At 42.3% G+C, this 19,316-nt stretch overlaps 2 protein-coding genes across 7 annotated transcripts in view; one reads left to right on the top strand and one right to left on the bottom strand.

The window, feature by feature from the left end:
- The window catches only part of CHERP (calcium homeostasis endoplasmic reticulum protein), a 26,419-nt gene extending 23,641 nt beyond the window's left edge, over positions 1-2,778 (top strand). The window contains exon 19 of the mRNA XM_075903366.2: positions 2,087-2,778. Coding sequence (XP_075759481.1) covers positions 2,087-2,091 — 5 coding nt within the window. The 3' untranslated portion in view covers positions 2,092-2,778. The remainder of the gene's footprint in view (positions 1-2,086) is intronic.
- The window catches only part of C32H19orf44 (chromosome 32 C19orf44 homolog), a 22,747-nt gene extending 3,431 nt beyond the window's left edge, over positions 1-19,316 (bottom strand). For 2 of the 6 annotated variants that reach the window (XM_006122448.5, XM_014573316.4), the window contains exons 1-8: positions 19,159-19,316; positions 18,120-18,764; positions 17,469-17,811; positions 13,863-13,939; positions 12,925-13,417; positions 10,603-10,698; positions 10,315-10,481; positions 3,252-3,350 (exon numbers count right to left, since the gene is read on the bottom strand). In XM_006122448.5, coding sequence (XP_006122510.2) covers positions 3,279-3,350; positions 10,315-10,481; positions 10,603-10,698; positions 12,925-13,417; positions 13,863-13,939; positions 17,469-17,811; positions 18,120-18,731 — 1,860 coding nt within the window. In that variant the 5' untranslated portion in view covers positions 18,732-18,764; positions 19,159-19,316 and the 3' untranslated portion in view covers positions 3,252-3,278. Of the gene's footprint in view, positions 1-1,563; positions 3,351-10,314; positions 10,482-10,602; positions 10,699-12,924; positions 13,418-13,862; positions 13,940-17,468; positions 17,812-18,119; positions 18,765-19,158 lie in introns of those variants that run through there. The other 4 variants (XR_012896757.2, XR_012896758.2, XM_006122449.5 and 1 more) reach the window with 3 other exon arrangements.

Raw genomic sequence — 19,316 nt, 5'->3', positions numbered from 1 at the left:
AGTTAATACAATAACTTCTTCAGCCTACTTGGCAAGGTTTTCCCTAGACCATAAAATCCAATGGAGGTCACACAGGGAATCAAAAGATTAAGAACACAGTTTTATATAATTGTTTTATTATTCACTTGTACATTTCTGGGTAAGTAAATTCTGCTCTCTGAAGATCCCAATTTCTTTGGTAAGAGTTGTAGTCACACTGCATTACTTTTGGGGGCATTGTGTGCCAAAAAATTAAAAATCCTGCACACTATTTTAACATGAATAATTCTGCAAATTTTATTTGTTAACAAACTAATATGATTGTTTTTATTTTTTTGGGAATTTATTTCAATATCTGTTAGCAAGTATGTCTGTGATGACAACATGCACCAAAAATTCTCATAGGAGTAGAGATTTTAAAGAAACCCTGTGACAGCCTAGTTCCTGTTTCTCAGCCCTCCCTCTGAGCCCAGCTGGGGAGCCAGACACTCACAACCCTTTCCTTCCTCAAAGCCTAGTCAGGCCCACCCCACAGCAGATAGCCATACCTCTGTCCCCCATTCTCACAAGTCCAGATACCTGCACCCCTCCTCCTCCATATCCAAGGGATTCAGAGGTAGAAACATATTTGGTCCCAGGTCTAATGCAGGGAACTGCACCTGCCAAGGACTCGTTAACTCCCCCATCAATGTCTATGTACAAGCTGGGTTCTGCCAGGTCAGCCAGCAGCAGTGCAGCTCATTTAAGGGCAGGAGGAATTCTGTGTACATGACACTAACTTCTGAATAATTCTGCATTGTCAGTGACATAGAATTCCCCCAGGAGTATTAACTATGGCTGCTCTTTATTCCAGAATACTTGATTTAAATGGCAAATGCTATAGCAGCAGGAAAGAGCTATGCATTTTCTAAATACCTGAATTGAGCTTAATTTGAAATTTAGAAATTCATGTGCATTTTTAATTAACCTCTTCCTTTCCAAGTCACTTCCATTCTAATTCCATTTATTTCCCTCCTCTACAGGCCATGTTTTGGCTGTGGAGTGATTGCTATGCAGTTTGTGTTTAACCTTCAGGAAACCTGATTTAATCTCTAAACTACTGGGGGAGGCTGCCATTAAGCCAAGGGGAGTGCAGCTTGTAGAACAGGAGGAAAAAATGGCTTTGTGGGACTGAAAGACAGGCTGGCATTTTTGCATGGCTTTGTCTATCCAGCTATGAGCTGCTCATGCTCATTGTTGAGTTCTGCTCCTTTAAGGACCAGAACCAGCAGTGGACAGGCACAGCACAGGCCCTCAGTAGAGGCTCAGGAAAAATGACACTGGCAAACAACTGTAAATTAGGCCAATGTGAGCAGTACCACGGTGAAGAGAAAGAGCCTCATTTTGAAGATGAGGAAAGGATGGGCTTTGGGGGGAATTCTGAGGGATAAATACCCTTGTTGAGTAAAGATTAACAAATAGCAATGGGAAAAAACAGTAAACAAGTCACTTGTTTCATGGGGGCCTGAGCAATTGCCCTGTGAGGAGTCACAGCAAAGTCACTTCTGGCCATAGCTCTTAAGACTAACAATCTGTTTTAAAAAAAAAAAAAAAAAAAAAAAAACACCCCACCCATTACTACTCTTCAGACAGAACTAAGACTAACTTCAGAATGTGTAAGAACTTTTCTCCCTATTGTTTCAGTGAAGCGTGAAACCCAAGACCCTCCACCACCTGAATAAGACTCCCTGAAATCTGAAGAAAGATGTCTTGCATCTCCTACAAAAGATTAAACTTAATCTTGTATAAATCAGGATTAATGTCTGGAGAAAGTGACATTAAATGAATTACACTTAAATCTGATGGAAAATGGAAAGCTATGACATGTACACCAACAATTTAGTGCTTTTAAAAGGCCAGTCATTTTACATGTCTAGCAAGTTTAAAAATACCCATTTATTTTGCAAACTTTTAAAAATTAGTTCCCCGTTTTATATTAGAACTAAACCCCTGCCAAGCTCTCTGTCCCTGGCTCCAGGATTGTGATCCACTCATTCCCCTGGAATACAAATGTTACTTGTTATGATTCTATGTCTCTTGTTCCATAATGTATGTTTTTCTCTCAAAGGTTAATTCTATTTGAAGTGGAGGGGTGCTGCCTTGGGAGCAAGTCAGACTGATGCTGAGCAGTGTATCCTAATGTCTAAATGGGGAATGAAGCACCTAATTCCAATACAGGTGACCTATGAGCACTGTATGAGCTTATTATTACCTACTACACAACTTAAAGCCCCTATGCACCACCTGCTGCAGTCACAACTCTATTCAGAATGCAGTGTTAACTGTTTTAGCCATTCAAGTGCTCTGAGATGTTCAAGCTTTGTAATGAAAGACATTCTTTAAGCCTTTTTATATTTTTGTATATACCCTTGAATAAAAGCTAAAACTAGTTCAGTAGACAAGACTCCATTTTCCTAACCCCACATTTCTAAATATGAAGCATTCATGAAAACCACCACCTTACCTACAAAATACCCTTTTTTGTAACTGAATTGTTTCCAGAGACCACCAGCTACAGTTGTTAGATATCCTTACACTGCACCTCCAATGCAGAGGTCTGCCAGATGGCAGCCTCTTCTAGAGCTGTTTTTACAGTTTAAAAACCCTCTTCAAATTCATCCACTCCAATATGGTAATCGGCTTGTTTAGATTTACTGTAGCTGTGAAACTGTAACTGTCTGTGAATCAGCAAAAGACATGTATGTTACCAACTTGTGAATTTTACTGTTTTGCCTTCAAATAAACACTTTTATAAAACCATCTTCAGTTTGTTTTTCAAAGTAAGTGGCTTGCCCTTACCTAGGTAAAGCAGCATCTCCTTAACTTGCCTGGAGTAGGTGTTCAGAAATTGTCAAACTTAAGGAGGACAAATATTCATACACCGTTTAAAAATGAAGCAATGTACTAAATATGGTTCTTTTGCTTTCAGACTCCTCACTTGAACTACACTGGAGATTTTGATTTTTTTTTTTTTTTTTTAACGCAACAAACATATAATCCTTCGTTTGCTTGCTAGATTAAATGTGCTGTTTGGTAAGCTAATGTGCTAAGAAACAATCAAGATAATTAAAACAAACACTTGCTCTAGTGAGAGGCTACTTTTCTGTAATGAAGGAGCATGTACATGAGAATAAAATGTACAGAGTGCCTGAATTCTTACTGCCAAGTTAATTTTGCATACAGTATCTGCCTTTTTTAAAAACAGATGAAAATTTTATTGGTTTGAAACTTACACATGTGAAAGTAAAGCTGGTTATTCATTATGGTAAATCAACTTCTTCCAGTAATGCTTGCTCAATTGTCAGAGGTGGGGATTTGTGACTCTTGATGTACTGCAAAGTAACAAAGTTAGTTAATACTCAAATGCTATGTTAACACAAAAGATTAGTTTGCCTCACAACATCTGTTCCTTTCTACACCAGCAACAGAAGCTGTACTTGCTTTTGCTCTGTACATGTGTTTGTTGGGGGGAGGAAGGAGAGTGATAAACAAGTTTTATATGTAAGGTCTTTGAAATAGATGCTATACAGAGAAATAGTTCCTAACACATTAAGGCCACTAGAGGGGAAGGTTAACTTAAAATATGCAACTCCAGCTAAGCTAATTGCATAGCTGAAGTCAACATATCTTACATCACGTTTTTGTGCCATCCACACAACAGGAGGTTGATGGGGGCAACTGCTCCCGCTGGCTTCCCTTACTCATGAGGAGCAGGATTACTGGCACCGATGGGGGAGCCCTCTCAGTTCGAATTTGCAGGTCTTCACTAGCCTAAATCAAACCCAGGAAGATCAGTTGCAGCAGTATCAATCTTCCACATAGTGTAGACGTGGCCTCAACAGAAAAACTTTGCAACTGGAGTTAGAGCTGAAATTGAGTGCTTGTGCATATGCATTAAGATCTTTAATTACACACTCTTCTACATCTTCCTCCTTCCCCCGTTTCATTCCCTGAGCACTATCCTGTACATTGAAGCAGGGTAGTGAATGTAGTTGTTTGAGGCCCCATGCCTCATTTATTACAGAAGGTGTGTAGTGAACAAAGAGGATGACTGCAAAAAGAAAGGGTAGTCATATGCTTAAGGCAGCCAAATGGAGGCCTGTCTTTCAGAGTACTTGCGTGGTTCTGGGTAAGTCATTTAAACCATCTATGAAATTTTTGGTTTAACTTTATAGAGAGGATATGATTTTACAGGAATGTTGAGCAGTCAGTAAGTGATGTCAGTGGAAGGTGTGCAGTATACATAACATGCAAAATACTCAAATGGGCTCTTGTAAATTGGGTACTCAAAATTAGTGGACAGTTCAGTTTTGATCTCCCATCCCGTTGTATAAAATGGAGATAAGTCATCTTCCGGAGTGGTTTTGAAAAATTGTTTTCAAGATGATGAGCACAGAAAAAAGCACAAAAGATTTATATTTACCTATGGGTTATGTCTACACTAGCAGCTTCTTTTGCAAAAACTTGCCTTGCTGTCTACACTGCACGAGCGTTCTTGCGCAAATAAATTTACAGTATAGCGTTGTAAAACAGGGCTTCTTCCAGAAGAGTTATTCCTCTCCCCATGAGGAATAAGCCCTCTTGCACAAGAGCTCTTCCACAAGAGTGCAGTGTAGACAGACCACATGAATTTCTCAGAAGGGGGCAGGCCTGACCTAGGCAAGCAGGCTTTAAAAAGCCAGAGCAGTGCGACCAGGGGAGCGAAGCGGACAGGGGACTGCAGACAGGGGAATTGAAGAGGGAGTTGGGCAGAGGGAGTGACTGATGGTGATGAAGACCCGAAGCGCTTGTGCCAGTACTTCTCCTGTCTCCTCCACCTGTGCCTGTATCCAGACAGAGAACCTGAGCATGGATGCCTCTACTCAGGTCCTGGTGTGGTCTTGCTGTATTTGTGGCTTGCAATTCCCACTGAGTGATCTCCAGGCTGGGGGAGACAACCATTGTGAAAGGTGCCTGCTGGTGGAATCTCTCAGGCAGCAGGTGGGAGAGCTACAGGAGGAGGTGGCCAGGCTGAGGAGCATTCGAAGCCATGAGGAATTCCTGGACAGTATTCCTGTGGAGTCCACGGAGGTCACTGTCCTAGGATGTAGGATTGTTGACCAGCCACTTATGGAGGAGGCAGTGGTGCAGGGTGAGCACTGGCAGCTGGTTACTTCCGGCAGCGGGCAGTGTTCCACACCTGCTCCTAACCCTCCCACTGTGTTGTTACATAACCGTTACACTTTACTTTCTGCAGGAGACAAGGAGTCACCCCCCACAGTGGAGGAGACCAGGCCTTGCACCACCAAGGTTGAGCAGTCTCCTGCCACCACTGCGAGGAGGAAGCGTAGGGTAGTGGTGGTTGGAGACTCTCTTCTGAGGGGAACGGAGGCACCCATCTGTCGCCCTGACAGCTCATCTCGAGAGGTATGCTGTCTGCCAGGGGCCCGTATCCGAGATGTTACGGAGGCATTGTCGAGGATTATCCGGCCCTCTGACTACTACCCCATGCTACTCATCCACGTGGGCACAAATGATACTGCCAGGTGTGACACTGAGCGGATCAAGTGTGACTACAGGGCTTTGGGAGTACGGGTGAAGGAGTTTGGAGTGCAGGTGGTATTCTCTTCGATCCTTCCTGTCAAAGGTAGGGGCCCGGGCAGAGAGAGGTGCATCCTGGAGGTGAATGCCTGGCTGCGACGATGGTGTCGCCAGGAGGGATTCGGCTTCCTTGATCACGGGATGCTCTTCCAGGAGGGACTGCTTGGCGAAGATGGAGTTCACCTTTCCAGGAGTGGGAAGGCCTTGTTTGGAGACAGACTGGCTAACCTTGTGAGGAGGGCTTTAAACTAGGTTCGACAGGGGCAGGTGAGCAAAGCCCACAGGTAAGTGCTGCATGTGTGGGACTGGGAGATGGGGGGGACTACGGCCTATCATGGTAAGGAGAAAGGAGGGTCAGGGCACAACAGGGAGGCAAGATCAAATCAGTATCTTAGATGCCTATATACAAATGCGAGAAGTATGGGTAATAAGCAGGAAGAACTGGAATTGCTAACCAATAAATACAACTATGATATCATTGGTATTACAGAAACCTGGTGGGATGGGACACATGATTGGAATGTTGGTATGGAAGGGTACGGCTTGCTCAGGAAGGACAGACAGGGAAAAAAGGGAGGAGGGGTTGCCTTGTATATTAAAAATGTACACACTTGGACTGAAGTGGAGATGAACGTAGGAGATAGCAGTGTAGAGAGCCTCTGGGTTAAGCTTAAAAGGAGTAAAAAACGAGGGTGATATCATGCTAGGAGTCTACTACAGGCCACCTAGCCAGGTGGAAGAGGTGGATGAGGCCTTTTTTAAACAATTAACAAAACTATCCAAAGCCCAAGATTTGGTGGTGATGGGGGACTTCAACTATCCAGACATATGTTGGGAAACTAACACAGCAAGGCATAGGCTATCCAATAAGTTTCTGGACTGCATTGGAGACAACTTTCTGTTTCAGAAGGTTGAAAAAGCTACCAGAGGAGAAGTTGTTCTGGATTTGGTTTTAACAAATAGGGAGGAACTAGCTGAGAACTTGAAAGTGGAAGACAGTATATGGGACAGTGATCACGAAATAATAGAGTTCATGATCTTAAGGAAAGGTAGAAGGGAGACCAGCACAATTGAGGTAATGGATTTCAGGAAGGCAGATTCTGATAAGCTCAGAGAACTTGTAGGTAAGGTCCCATGGGAAGCAAGACTGAAGGAAAAACAACTGAGGAGAGTTGGAAGTATTTCAAAGGGACGTTGTTAAGGGCCCAAAAGCAAACAATTCCGCTGTGTAGGAAAGATAGAAAATATGGCAAAAGACCAGCTTGGCTTAACAAGGAGATCTTGCATGATCTCAAAATAAAAAAGGAGTCATATAAAAAATGGAAACTAGGACAACTAACAAAGGATGAATATAAGCAAGCAACATGGGAATGCAGGGGCAAGATTAGAAAGGCAAAGGCACAAATTGAGATCAAACTAGCTACAGGCATAAAGGGAAACAAGAAGACCTTTTATAAATACATTAAAAGCAAGAGGAAGACCAAGGACAGGGTAGGCCCACTGCTTAGTGAGGAGGGAGAAGCAGTAACAGGAAACTTGGAAATGGCGGAGATGCTCAATGACTTCTTTGTTTCGGTCTTCACCGAGAAGTCTGGAAGAGTGCCTAACGTAGTGAATACAAGCAGAGAGAGGGTAAGTTTAGAAGATAGGATACACAAAGAACAAGTTAAAAATCACGTAGGAAAGTTAGATGTCAGCAAGTCACCAGGTCCTGATGAAATGCATCCCAGGATACTCAAGGAGCTGATAGAGGAGGTATCTGAGCCTTTAGCTATGATCTTTGAAAAATCATGGCAGACGGGAGATTCCAGAAGACTGGAAAAGGGCAAATATTGTACCCATCTATAAAAAGGGGAATAAGAACAACCCAGGAAACTACAGACCGGTCAGTTTAACGTCTGTCCCAGGGAAGATAATGGAGCAGGTAATTAAGGAAATCATATGCAAACACTTGGAAGGTAATAAAGTGATAGGGAATAGCCAGCATGGGTTTGTGAAGAACAAGTCATGCCAAACTAATCTGATAGCTTTCTTTGATAAGATAATGAGCCTTGTGAATAAGGGAGAAGCGGTGGATGTCATATACCTAGACTTTAGTAAGGCATTTGATACGGTCTCGCATGATATTCTTATTGATAAACTAGGCAAATATAACTTAGATAGGGCCACGATAAGGTGGGTGCATAATTGGCTGGATAACCGTAGTCAGAGAGTTGTTGTTAATGGTTCTAAATCCTGCTGGAAAGGGATAGCAAGTGGAGTTCCTCAAGGGTCTGTTTTGGGACCCGTACTGTTCAATATCTTCATCAATGATGTAGATATTGGGATAGAGAGTACGCTTATTAAGTTTGCAGATGATACCAAACTGGGTGGGGTTGCAACTTCTTTGGAGGATAGGGACATAATTCAAAATGACCTTAGCAAGTTAGAGAAATGGTCAGAGGTAAACAGGATGAGGTTTAATAAAGAGAAATGCAAAGTGCTCCACTTAGGAAGGAACAATCAGTTCCATACATACAAGATGGGATGCGACTGTCTAGGAAGGAGCGTGGCGGAAAGGGATCTAGGGGTCATAGTGGACCACAAGTTGAATATGAGTCAGTGTGATGCTGTTGCAAAAAAAGCAAATATGATTTTAGGTTGTATCAACAGGTGTGTTGTAAGCAAAACTCGTGAAGTCATTCTGCCGCTCTACTCTGCACTAGTTAGGCCTCAGCTGGAGTACTGTGTCCAGTTCTGGGCGCCACATTTCAAGAAAGATGTGGAGAAATTGGAAAGGGTCCAGAGAAGAGCGACAAGAATGATTAAAGGTTTAGAGAACATGACCTATGAAGCCAGGCTTCATGAACTGGGCTTGTTTAGTTTGGAAAAAAGAAGATTAAGGGGGGACATGATAGCAGTTTTCAAATATCTAAAAGGGTGTCACAAGGAGGAAGGAGAAAATTTGTTCCTCTTGGTTTCTGAGGACAGGACAAGGAGTAATGGGCTTAAAGTGCAGCAGGGGAGGTTTAGATTGGCCATTAGGAAAAAATTCCTAACTGTCAGGGTGGTCAAATATTGGAATAAATTGCCAAGGGAGGTGGTGGAATCTCCCTCTCTGGAGATATTTAAGAACAGGTTAGATAGACATCTGTCAGGGATGGTGTAGACGGAGCTTGGTCCTGCCTTGAGGGCGGGGGGCTGGACTCGATGACCTCTCGAGGTCCCTTCCAGTCCTATTATTCTATGATTCTTGCGCAAGAAGCCCCTATGGTTAAAATGGCCATCAGAACTTTCTTGTGCAAGAGAGCCTCCACACTGCCATGCACAAAAGCACATGGTGGTGTGGATGCGCCTGTGGAAGATTTTTTGCACAAGAACTCTTCTGCAAAAGAGTTCTTGCGCAAGAAACTGCCAGTGTAGACATAGCCATAGAGTTCAAAATGGTGAATACTAAAATATCTGGGAACATGCATTCAATAATTTTAAAAAAATTCTGTGGGGACTGTCTATTCAATGCACTGCATGAGGCAAGGGTCTTATGGAAAATATGCAACTTGAGCATAATTCATATGAATAAATGGCCTGAACAGAAGTGAGATCAGTGGTCTTAATTCTGTATTCCTAACCTGGGTACTTCATTTTGCAAGCATAAGTCTTTTACCAGATTAGATAGTTACACTATTTAGTGAAAAATTAGCCACATGGTGCTTAAACGTTTGTCTAGCAACTCAGAACCCACTCTATCAAAGTCCTATAGTAGCCATAACATACATCTCTAAAGAACTAGCTTCCCCCATTTAAGATATGGTGCTATTCTTAACTAGCAATGAGAAGTTCTGTGGCACCTTAAAGATGTTAGGGTGTATCTGCAAAACCATCACAGCTACCCCTCCAAGACCTATCTAGCAAGCAGCCGTAACCCCTTGGATGCTGCAGAGAACTATCTGTGTCTGGCTAATAGAAGATCTTTCAAACTTGTTTTAATCTAAATAGCAGCTAAGCAAACACTTTGTTAATCTGGCTACATCTAGACTACAAAGGTAATTTAGAAAAAGACAAAATGCAATTTGTGTATCTGTTCCCACTTTTCTGTCGAGGCTTTTCCAAAATTTGGCATGTCCACAGGGTGCCAAATTTCAGAAAAACCTGCTCTTTAACACATCCCTTCTTCCTCATAGAATGAGGTGTACAGGGATGTCAAAAGAGCCTGTCTGCTTTTCCAAAAACTGGTTTTGCGGGATACCTCTGGCATCCCAGAAAAGTGCTGCAGTCTAGACATAGCCCTCTAATGGGGAATAAATGGTACTGGAAAGAGCTGTTTCTTTGCTATAAATTTCTTTAGCAGAGGAAGGGGGAGAGTCACATACATTATGCTCATGTTTAGACTCAGTTCATATTTACTATAAACTGTCTTGTGCTCTAGCCTGGTGTTCTCAACCTTTTTTCAAGGCTCTCCCCCCAACATGTTCTTAAACTCTATGGTCCATCTGTGCCACAACTGTTTTTCTACATATCCAGATTAAGTGAGGGTTAAGTTAGGGAGTCACAGGGCAATTGCTCAGGCCCCCATAAAACTAAATTGCTTGGGCTTTATTTTTGCAGTTTTAGAACTGCAAACTCTGCCAACTCTGTTCTCTGATTTATTTTGGTAGACCCCCTGAGCCCTGCTCACACCTTGCCATCTCAAGAACTGCTGCTCTAGAAAACATTCAATTTGTGCTCTGCTGCAATTACCTCCTTGGCTTCTGCCAGTGTGTGATATTGAAACTTCTCATCCTCCAGTGACTCCACAAGTGATAAATGAAGATGGTGGATGGTCTCCACAAACTGCTGAGTTAGTAGCAAATGCTGTTTTAACATGTCATTTAAAGCAAACACTGCAGGACTATATGCAGTCAGGGCTACAAGCAGGAGGGAAAAGAACAAGTATGCTGAATATTGTAACGTGAATTGCAAATAGTAAATTCTGAACAAACTAAGTACAAGGACAATAAAATTATTAGTTTCTTGCTTTTACAATACCTTCCACAGCATCCATGGTGACAACATGACTTGCAATAGGTACTGGATCAATATAGCTGCAGCCTACAGCTGGGCCAAGGATTGCTGTGCCATCACCTATGCACAGGATAGAATCATAACATTATTGTTTCTGATGAAGTATTTCAGAACTAGAATTGGAATAATGCAGTATTCCACTTTTCAGAAGTCTGTAGAATTTGTGAACAGCTTTAACCACCGATTTCTACCAGACAACACAGAAACTGAAGACCACTAATGTGGTGCTGCTTGTCTGTCTTGAGGAGGTCACCTCATTATTTGCCATCGTGGGGAAACTTACTATTTTATAGATGTCTAACCCTAGGAATTGCTCAAACACTACAGTGCAGAACAGTTGTTTTCAATTATATCAGCCTAGTTTTTGTTCTGTTTTCTCATACTCCCTTGAAGAGTCCTAGCTAATCTTGACCATTCATAGGTAGGTTCCTCGTTGACCCCCAACTGGACTACTTGTTCATGAAGGCATCAGAAATATACAGCAAGGCAAAAACAAATGGCAATTAAAGTAGAACTTGTCCCACCATAGGACTTTGCAACATGCATTACCATGCACCTAGCACCATGGTCCCCATGGCGCCCGCGGGGGCATTTCCATGCGCCCGCCAGGTGCTTAGGGCTGGCCTGGCTCCGGGCGCATGGCGGGGGGGAGCGCCGGCCCTGGGCATGCGGCTATGGAGGGGGCCACCCCTGGGGCGCAAGTGTCCCCGCCCCCTGGCGCCCGAACGGCCACGCCCCCTGGTGCCCGACAACCTCAAAAGGTTGGGGACCACTGACTTAGCACAACACTTCCTAATGGCCATCCACACCAAAACATTTTGTTAGGGCTAGTTGCAAAACTGGCCCAGAATCTTTATTCATGCCAGAGTGAGTCTATGTCTACACTATAGCCTCTTGTGCAAAAACATATGCAAATGAGGCAAAGCATGGAATATCACCATGCCTCATTTGCATAATTAATAAGGCTCTGCTTTTGCACAAAAAGGAGCTCTCTGCACAGCTCGTTTTTGCACAAAAACCCCCTCTTGCACAAGAGCTATTTTGCTGCATTTTTTTCAGGATTTGAGCAAACCCATGCTTTGCCTTATTTGCATATTTTTTCCCTAAAACGGGCACAGTCTAGACATAGCCTATGGGTTTATTGGGTTCATTCTTTAACTCCTTAAATGGATCTGTACTCTCAGTTAAGATCTTTCTGAATACCTCCCTCCACAACAAAAGATATCAAGTGGAGGGGAGAGCAATAGGTGATGACACCAATGATAAATATACAAATACAGGAAAATATAGTTAAAAAAATTACCAACACACTCTCCCCAGACAGTCTAGTTTATGCATAACTTCAGGAGGTAGGCAGTGAATATTAGAATCAGACCTAGACAGTTAAAGAGCCTGAATGGCAAAAGCAACTGGTGCGCGCGCCTTTATTTCTAAAGAAAACGACCGTCATGGGTTGAAAACAGTTACCTGCAGAAGTAGTAAAACATCAGCTGCTTGACCTCTGTAAATTGGGAGCCTGGCTTTTCACTAGTAAATAAATGTAACACCTACATTGGTAGGGTCACTTTAGTAACATGTTTATTTCATACTTCAATTGTTAAAAATCCTGTTTTAGGACACTGAGTATTATTTCAATCCCCACTGTCTTGCTATGGCCTGTGTAGGTTCCAGTGTCCCTCAAAGAAATCAGTCCCATCCCTCTGCTGCCCTTTAACAACAACAGTTGGAAGCTACAAGCTATGCTACCAACTATGCTATTATTATGTAGTAGTTTTTGTGCAGACCGCTGATATTGTGAAAGATTTAAAAAGTATTTTTGATTAATTCAGGATATAGTACATGAACTAAGAACTACCCTTTAGACAAATGTAAACAAAATAAGACATACATAGGGATGTTAGAGTTTAACCAATAAGCTGATGCTATCGGTTAAACTCTGTCCCTCTGCCAGAAAAATTCTCCCTGGGAGTGGAGCTGGCAGCCTCTGCCCACCCAGCTCAGAGAAAGGCTTCACTGCTGCAGCAAAGCCTCCCCAGGAGCAGGGGCAGCAGGAGCTAGGGTCCTGCCCCCCAGGAAGCTTTGATGTGGATTCTGCAGTATGAGGCTTATTTATCTTATGAACCGATAAGATCAGGCTTATCCGTTAATCGTCACATGACAATATGCTGACATCTCTAATAACAATTGTCCCTTCTGATGTTGAATTTATTAATAGAGTTTAGACAACTATTTAGGATTAACACTTGAAACTAGAAACCCCCACATTTTAAATAAATGTGAACTTACTCTTTGACCAGTGATAGATGAATGGAGAGTCAGTTGTTTGCACAGCCATTTCCTTCACAGTTACTCTGCTTACTATCTTGTGCCATTTTTTGTTAGAATGAGGTGATGAGACTGAGGGAGTAAGGTCCTTTCTGGAATACACTGAGCTGTTAGAGTGCTCCACTGACATTTCAGACAGTGACCTTCGGTCTGTAGTCTCAGATACCGGTAAAGACAGAGATTTTTCAAAGTCTTCTGAATATTCTGAATTAACAGTGCTCTCCTCAGGCCCATTAAAAACTTGTCTAACACTGAGGTAGTCTGTAGAAATTCCACTTAAAAGCTCAGAGATTTCTGCTTCAGTCATGATTTCCGCTTCCATATCATTGTCAGAAGCAGCATTAGTACTAGTTAAGGCACTCGCTACTTTAAGAGGGGTTTGGTCATTATTCATAGGAAACACATTTGATTTCGAGTCTTTGTTTGATTTTTTAGACATCTGAATGTCTGTCTCCTGTTAAAAAAAAAAAGTGAAGTCTCAACAATGCAAGCTAGAAGTGTTTCAGAGAGCTGTGCACAACATTGTACTACAGTGTAGATTGCTTATAAAATATTGGTCTTATTGGTTGCTGTGTCCTTTGTCGACTCTTTTTTTCTTAATAGGAAATGAGAGACATTCCCTTGAAATATTACTAAAAGGTAAGTGTAACTAACATATAATCTGCTAAAGGAAATTTAAAACCAAGTGAATATAACTTCATTAGCATATTTTCTGCCGCAAAAACGTGTAATGTAGACAAAGACAGACAGTGTAAATCTGGTCAATTTACTTTCTATAATGGGTCTATACAGACTATTAGAAGATAAAATGGAAGGTATTCCCTTCAAAACATCCATCTTCATTTGACACATGAATACAAACTCTTGTAAGTAACATAATGATTTACTACAGTACTTACTTCTTGTTTTAATTCTTCTCTATCACGAGAAACATCTAGATCCAAGTCATCAATGCTCAAAATATTGAATCTGAAGTCTGCAATTGAATGGCAAATGGTCACCTTGTATCAGAGCAAGAAAGCTACCTTACACATGCCCTTAAAAGAGGAAAGGCCATACATTCAATACTGTTTTCCTGATTTAAATATTTATTCATATAGATCAAGAAGGTTTTACATACTTCTTATGCCTCTCTTTTATTACCCTGTGTTTCAAGGACACTCTGCAATTCTCTCTCATGCCAAGGTCCGCTGTGTACTCTTTCCTAACATGCTAGAGGCTCAGTATTCCCTCATTCCTGTCTCCCATTCTTTCCGCATCAAATGCCAGGGTCCCTGTGTGCCCGTCATTTCTCCCTTCTACTCATGTCCTCTATTCCACCCAACTATATGCCAGAGACTGCATGCCTCTCATATTCCCTTTTCCATAACACTATCCCCCATTTTCCCTCCTCCCAGGGTCTCTATTCATCCCCATTCCTCCTGGTACTGCCAGAGGCTTTGGGTGAAACCCCACTGTTCCCTATCTTTTTTTTTTTTAAACTTGAGAAATAAATTATTCAGGATGTTAACTTTTAAAAGAAAACTGGAAGGATGGCAGCTTAACAACCAAGTAAAAGAAGCAGTGAGATAAAAAGGAAAAAGGCATAATTTAAAAAGCAGAAGTTAAATCCTAGAGGAAAACAGAAAAGAGCATAAACGCTGACAAATGAGTAAAAATATAATTAGGCAGACCAAAAAAGAATCTGAAGAACAGCTAGTCAAAAACTCAAAAAAACCCAGCAATTTGTTCAAGTACATTGGAAGTCTGCTAACCACCCAATGGGGAAAAACTAAATGAATTCTTTGCATCTATCTTCATGGCTGAGGGCACCAGGAGATTCCCAAACCTGAGCCATCAAATTTTAGGTTACAAATTTGAGGAACAAATTTGAGGAACTATCACAGACTAAGGTGTCATTTGGAACAAACTGATAAACGAAACAGTAATAAAGTAGAGATGGGAAAGTGTAAATGTGGGCTCATCAGTTAACATTCACGGCAGCAGCGCAAAGGGGAGGGGTATATAGGAGTCAGTGCTCCCAGGAAGCACAGAAGCAGCAATGCAGAGGGATGGGACAGGATCTCTGTATGTACCGGCTCCCGCAGAGCCACCTCTCCTACCTATACTGCTGCCTTTTAAGCCAGCTCCCTGTAAGCAAGAGCAAGGCAATAGTGCAGGGGGGAGAGGGACTACATGGGAGCTAGTGCACAGGGAACAGACTTTAAAAAGACTCTTAAGCGGTTACACATTTACCTGAATTAAAACATTTTAACATTTCTAGTAATAAGTCATCAGGACCAGATGATACTGACCTAAGAGTTCTGAAAGAACTCAAAAATGAAATTTGCAGAACTACTAACTGTGGTTTGTAACATATCCTTTAAATCAACTTCTGTACCAAATGACTAGAGGAGTCCAGAGGTGATCCTGGCGATTACAGGCTGGTGATCTAACTTCGGTACTAGGTAAACTTAGTAAAAACTCAAATTGTCAGAGACACAGATAAACATAATTTATTGCGGAATAGTCAACATGTTTTTTGTAAAGGGAAATCATGCCTCACCAATCTACTCAAATTCTCTGAAGATGTAAACTAGCATGTGGACAAGGGGGACCCAGTGGATATAGTTTACTCAAATTTCCAGAAAGTCTTTTACAGAGTCCCTCAACAAAGGGTCTTAAGTAAGCTGTCATGAGATAAGAAGGAAGGTCATTTCATGGATTGGTAACTGGTTAAAAGACAGGAAACAAAGGGTAGGAATAACTGGTCAGTTTTCAGAATGGAGAGAGAGGTAGCTAGAGGTATCTCCCAGGAGTCTGTTCTGGGACCAGTCCTTTTCACTCCCAGCCCTTTCTGCTGGGGCCCACTTCCGACGGCAGCCAGGTGGCCTCCTCACCAAGGAGAGGGGAGGCAGACAAGCAGGTGTGTAGCCCCAGCCTAGAGCACCTGGGAGGGAGAAGGGTGCATGGCCCGAGCCTCTACAGCCCTGGAACGTAGAGATGGAGGAGGGCAGGTGGGCGGCTCCAGCTTTCCCGCCCCAGAGCAGGAGGGAGAAGAGCATGCGGCTCCAGCATCCCTGGCTCAGAGCACCAGGGAGGGAGGAGGGTGGGCACTAGGGGCAGCAACACTCCGCCCCAAGAATGCTTACAGTAGTCATTCTGGGAATAGAGTATTGGCAGGGCCAGGCTGGCAGTTTGGGAAGGCAATGCTTTCCCCTACCTATTATACCCGCCATGGTATAATAGGTAACGAGGCAACAAAATGGGAGATGAAATTCAGTGTTGATAAATACAAAGTAATGCATACTGGGAAATATAATCCTAACTACATAAAAAAAGGTTGAGGACTAAATTAGCTGTTACCACTGAAGAAAGATCTTGGAGTCATTGTGGATCATTCTCTGAAAACATCCACCCAATATGCAGCAGTAGTCAAAAAAGCAAACAGAATTATGGGAATCATTAAGAAAAAGAGATATCTAATGACACAGAAAGTATCTCATTGCCTTTACATAAATTGATGGTATACCCCACCTTGAAACATATACATCGATGGTTGCCTCATCCAATATATTGGAATTGGAAACAGTTCAGAAAAAAGGCAATAAAACTATTAGAGGTGTGGAACAGCTGCTATATAAGGAGAGAATAATAAGCTTGGAAAAGAGATGACTAAGGAAGATATGGTAAGAGGTATACAAAATCATGACTCATCTGGAAAAAGTAGATAAGGGAAATGTTATTTATTCCTTCCCATTGAAACAAGAACTAGGGGTTACCAAATGAAATTAACAGCAGGTTTAAAACAAAAGGTACATAAGGAGACAACACAGTCAACATGTGAAGCTACTTACCACAGAATGTTGTGAAGGACAAGTCTTTAAGAGTGCAAAAAGAGCTAGACAAATGTATGCAGGATAGGTCCATCAATAGCCAGGATGGGCAAGGATGGTGTCCCTAGCCTCTCTTTGTAGAAGCTGAAAATGGGTGACTTGATGATTACACCTGTTCTGTTTTTTTCCTGACCTAGATGGATCTCTGATCTGATCCAGTATGTCCATTATTATGTTCTTATGATGGACAGAGCCGAGATGGGGGAATATTGTTATGCTGGAAGGTATCAATGGCTGCTATCAACTGGTTCTTTTATCTACAATTACAGAGGTGATTGAAGCTGCTGAAACTGCTCACTGGATGAATGGAACAACATTTTCCCCTGATTTTCAACCTCTGGTGTTCCAATTTTCACCAAAATCAATAGGATTTCTGCCCATTGATGCCTAAAAAAACTCTGACTGCAGGACCTTGCTTTTCCTTCAGCCATCAAAAATGAGGGAAAAAGAGTTTATATTGCACTAGAAAACCAATGCTCAGAGCAAATCTCAATCCCTTTGATGGGATCTAGAGCTCTGTATAAGTTTGTTGAATATGATGAGCTCTAATTTAGTTTTAGCATCCATGGCTTACATCAAGACTATTTAGAACATAAGTAGAAATGTAAAAAGAACTTAGAAAAAACTCACCATTGGAGCTTTCACTGGTTGCATCCTCTGTATCTGCTGCTTTCAAAAACAACTCATCCAAAGACTTGACTTCACTTCTTTCAGACAAGGACACCTGGCTTTGTTTAATGTGGTTTGTTTTAGGTGAAGCATTCTCTGTAATACTGTCTTTATTTAAAGTCAATGATTGAGAAGACATACTAGTTAGTCTTGGCAAATTTCTACTTGGTGGAGGAGTTTGTGAATTAATTATATTGGAAGTTCTTTTCTGAAAACTTGCACTAAATAGATTTGTTGAAGACGACTGGGTTTTGGGTGGAAAAGATGTTCTTGGTGGAATCTTCATTTTGGACTTTGTGAAGGACTTGAAAAAAGATATGTAATTTTACATAATTTTCAACTTTTATTTAAAAGATTTTAGTAAACCTTTTACTGTCACCAAAAGTAAAAATGCACTATATTGATAACAATAAATAATGAACCATTCAGAATGCTACATAGACTAAGAAGCATGTCAACTGACATTAGCTCTCATTTTACAAAAGTGGATTACAAATACTAGAAAATAAGTTGTTAAAATGTGTACATTTTCTGTAAAGCTATCTGCCATTTTAATGTATAATTTCATAAAATATAAACAACGTCTAACCCAGTAAGATTAATTTTTGTTACCTTTCCATCTGATTTGGTGACATCCTTCCGGTATTTGGTGACATCCTTCTGGTTCTCATTTTCACTGGAAAACTCCAAAGAGCTCCCTAGTAATTGTCTCATTTCCTCTTCATCACTATCTAGTCCAAGCTGTTTTCTAACTGGCACTTTGTTTGTTGTCTGGTGCCAGTTTTCCCCCTTGACTTTAGTTGATACCACATAATCACTGACTTTGTCATTTTTCTTTAGATATCGGCTACCTCTTGTACTCTGCTCAAGGCTGGACGAGGCTGAGTCCTTTTCATCCGAAATATTCAGGTCTAACTCAGTATCTGCCAAATCCAGCTGCACCTTTCGAGTCATGATCTTGCTTTCTATCTGTGCTAGCTTTCTCAGAATGGCACTTGACCTTACCTTTGAGGCTGTATCCAGTGTTTTTTTTGCAACATTCTTGTTTCCCTCCAGCATGGCACCAGTATCCACCTGGTTCAGCTGGCTTCTATGTGCATGCTGTTTTTTCTTTAGGAATCTGCTGTGATTAAGCTTTGTTTCCATAAGGGTCACCCTCCTCAGATCTTTGTTTTTTTCCTTTTCTCCCATTTCTGTGCTGCCTATAGAGAGGTCACTGGACATGGTGATGTTTTTATGGGGAGACTCCACGTGTTCCTGTGGAAGGATTACAAAAGGATGATCCTTTGTTGACAAGACTATTGGAGATCTACTACTGATTTTAGACAAGACATTTAGTCTCTCAGCCCCCATTCTCCGTAGGTACAACGAGCCCCCCCCCCCCCCCAATATTTCCTTTCTCCGCCATTTGACTGTCTTCTCGATGTCAACAGCCCCCTTTTCAAGGCCGGGCTTACGCCTACTGTGGACCAACCGCCACCCGGTGCGACGAGCCGCTCTCTGCCTTTGGGGGGCCATATGGGCGCTTCCTCCATAAATAACAGGCACAAGCAGGACTGAGGTGACAGCGACCCGGCCGCCTCCCTCCCTCCCTCCAGCTCCGCTGTCGGCCACCGCCAAGCGAAGCCCGCGACTGGAGCTGGGAGCTCACCTGCTGCCCGGGGGCTGGGCTCCAGGCCCCTCACGTCAGCGGCCCAGACAGAGAGATGGCTCCGGGCTCGGCCATCCCAGCACCACCCGCCCACTGAGTGACCCAGCGGGGCCAGCCAATCCGTTGGCGCCTCCTCCATGGCAACGTCCTGTCATCGC

The sequence above is a fragment of the Pelodiscus sinensis genome, chromosome 32 (genome assembly GCF_052426305.1).
Source record: "Pelodiscus sinensis isolate ZL-2025 chromosome 32, ASM5242630v1, whole genome shotgun sequence".
NCBI lineage: Eukaryota > Metazoa > Chordata > Testudines > Trionychidae > Pelodiscus > Pelodiscus sinensis.
This window is presented reverse-complemented; position numbering and strand designations above follow the sequence as displayed.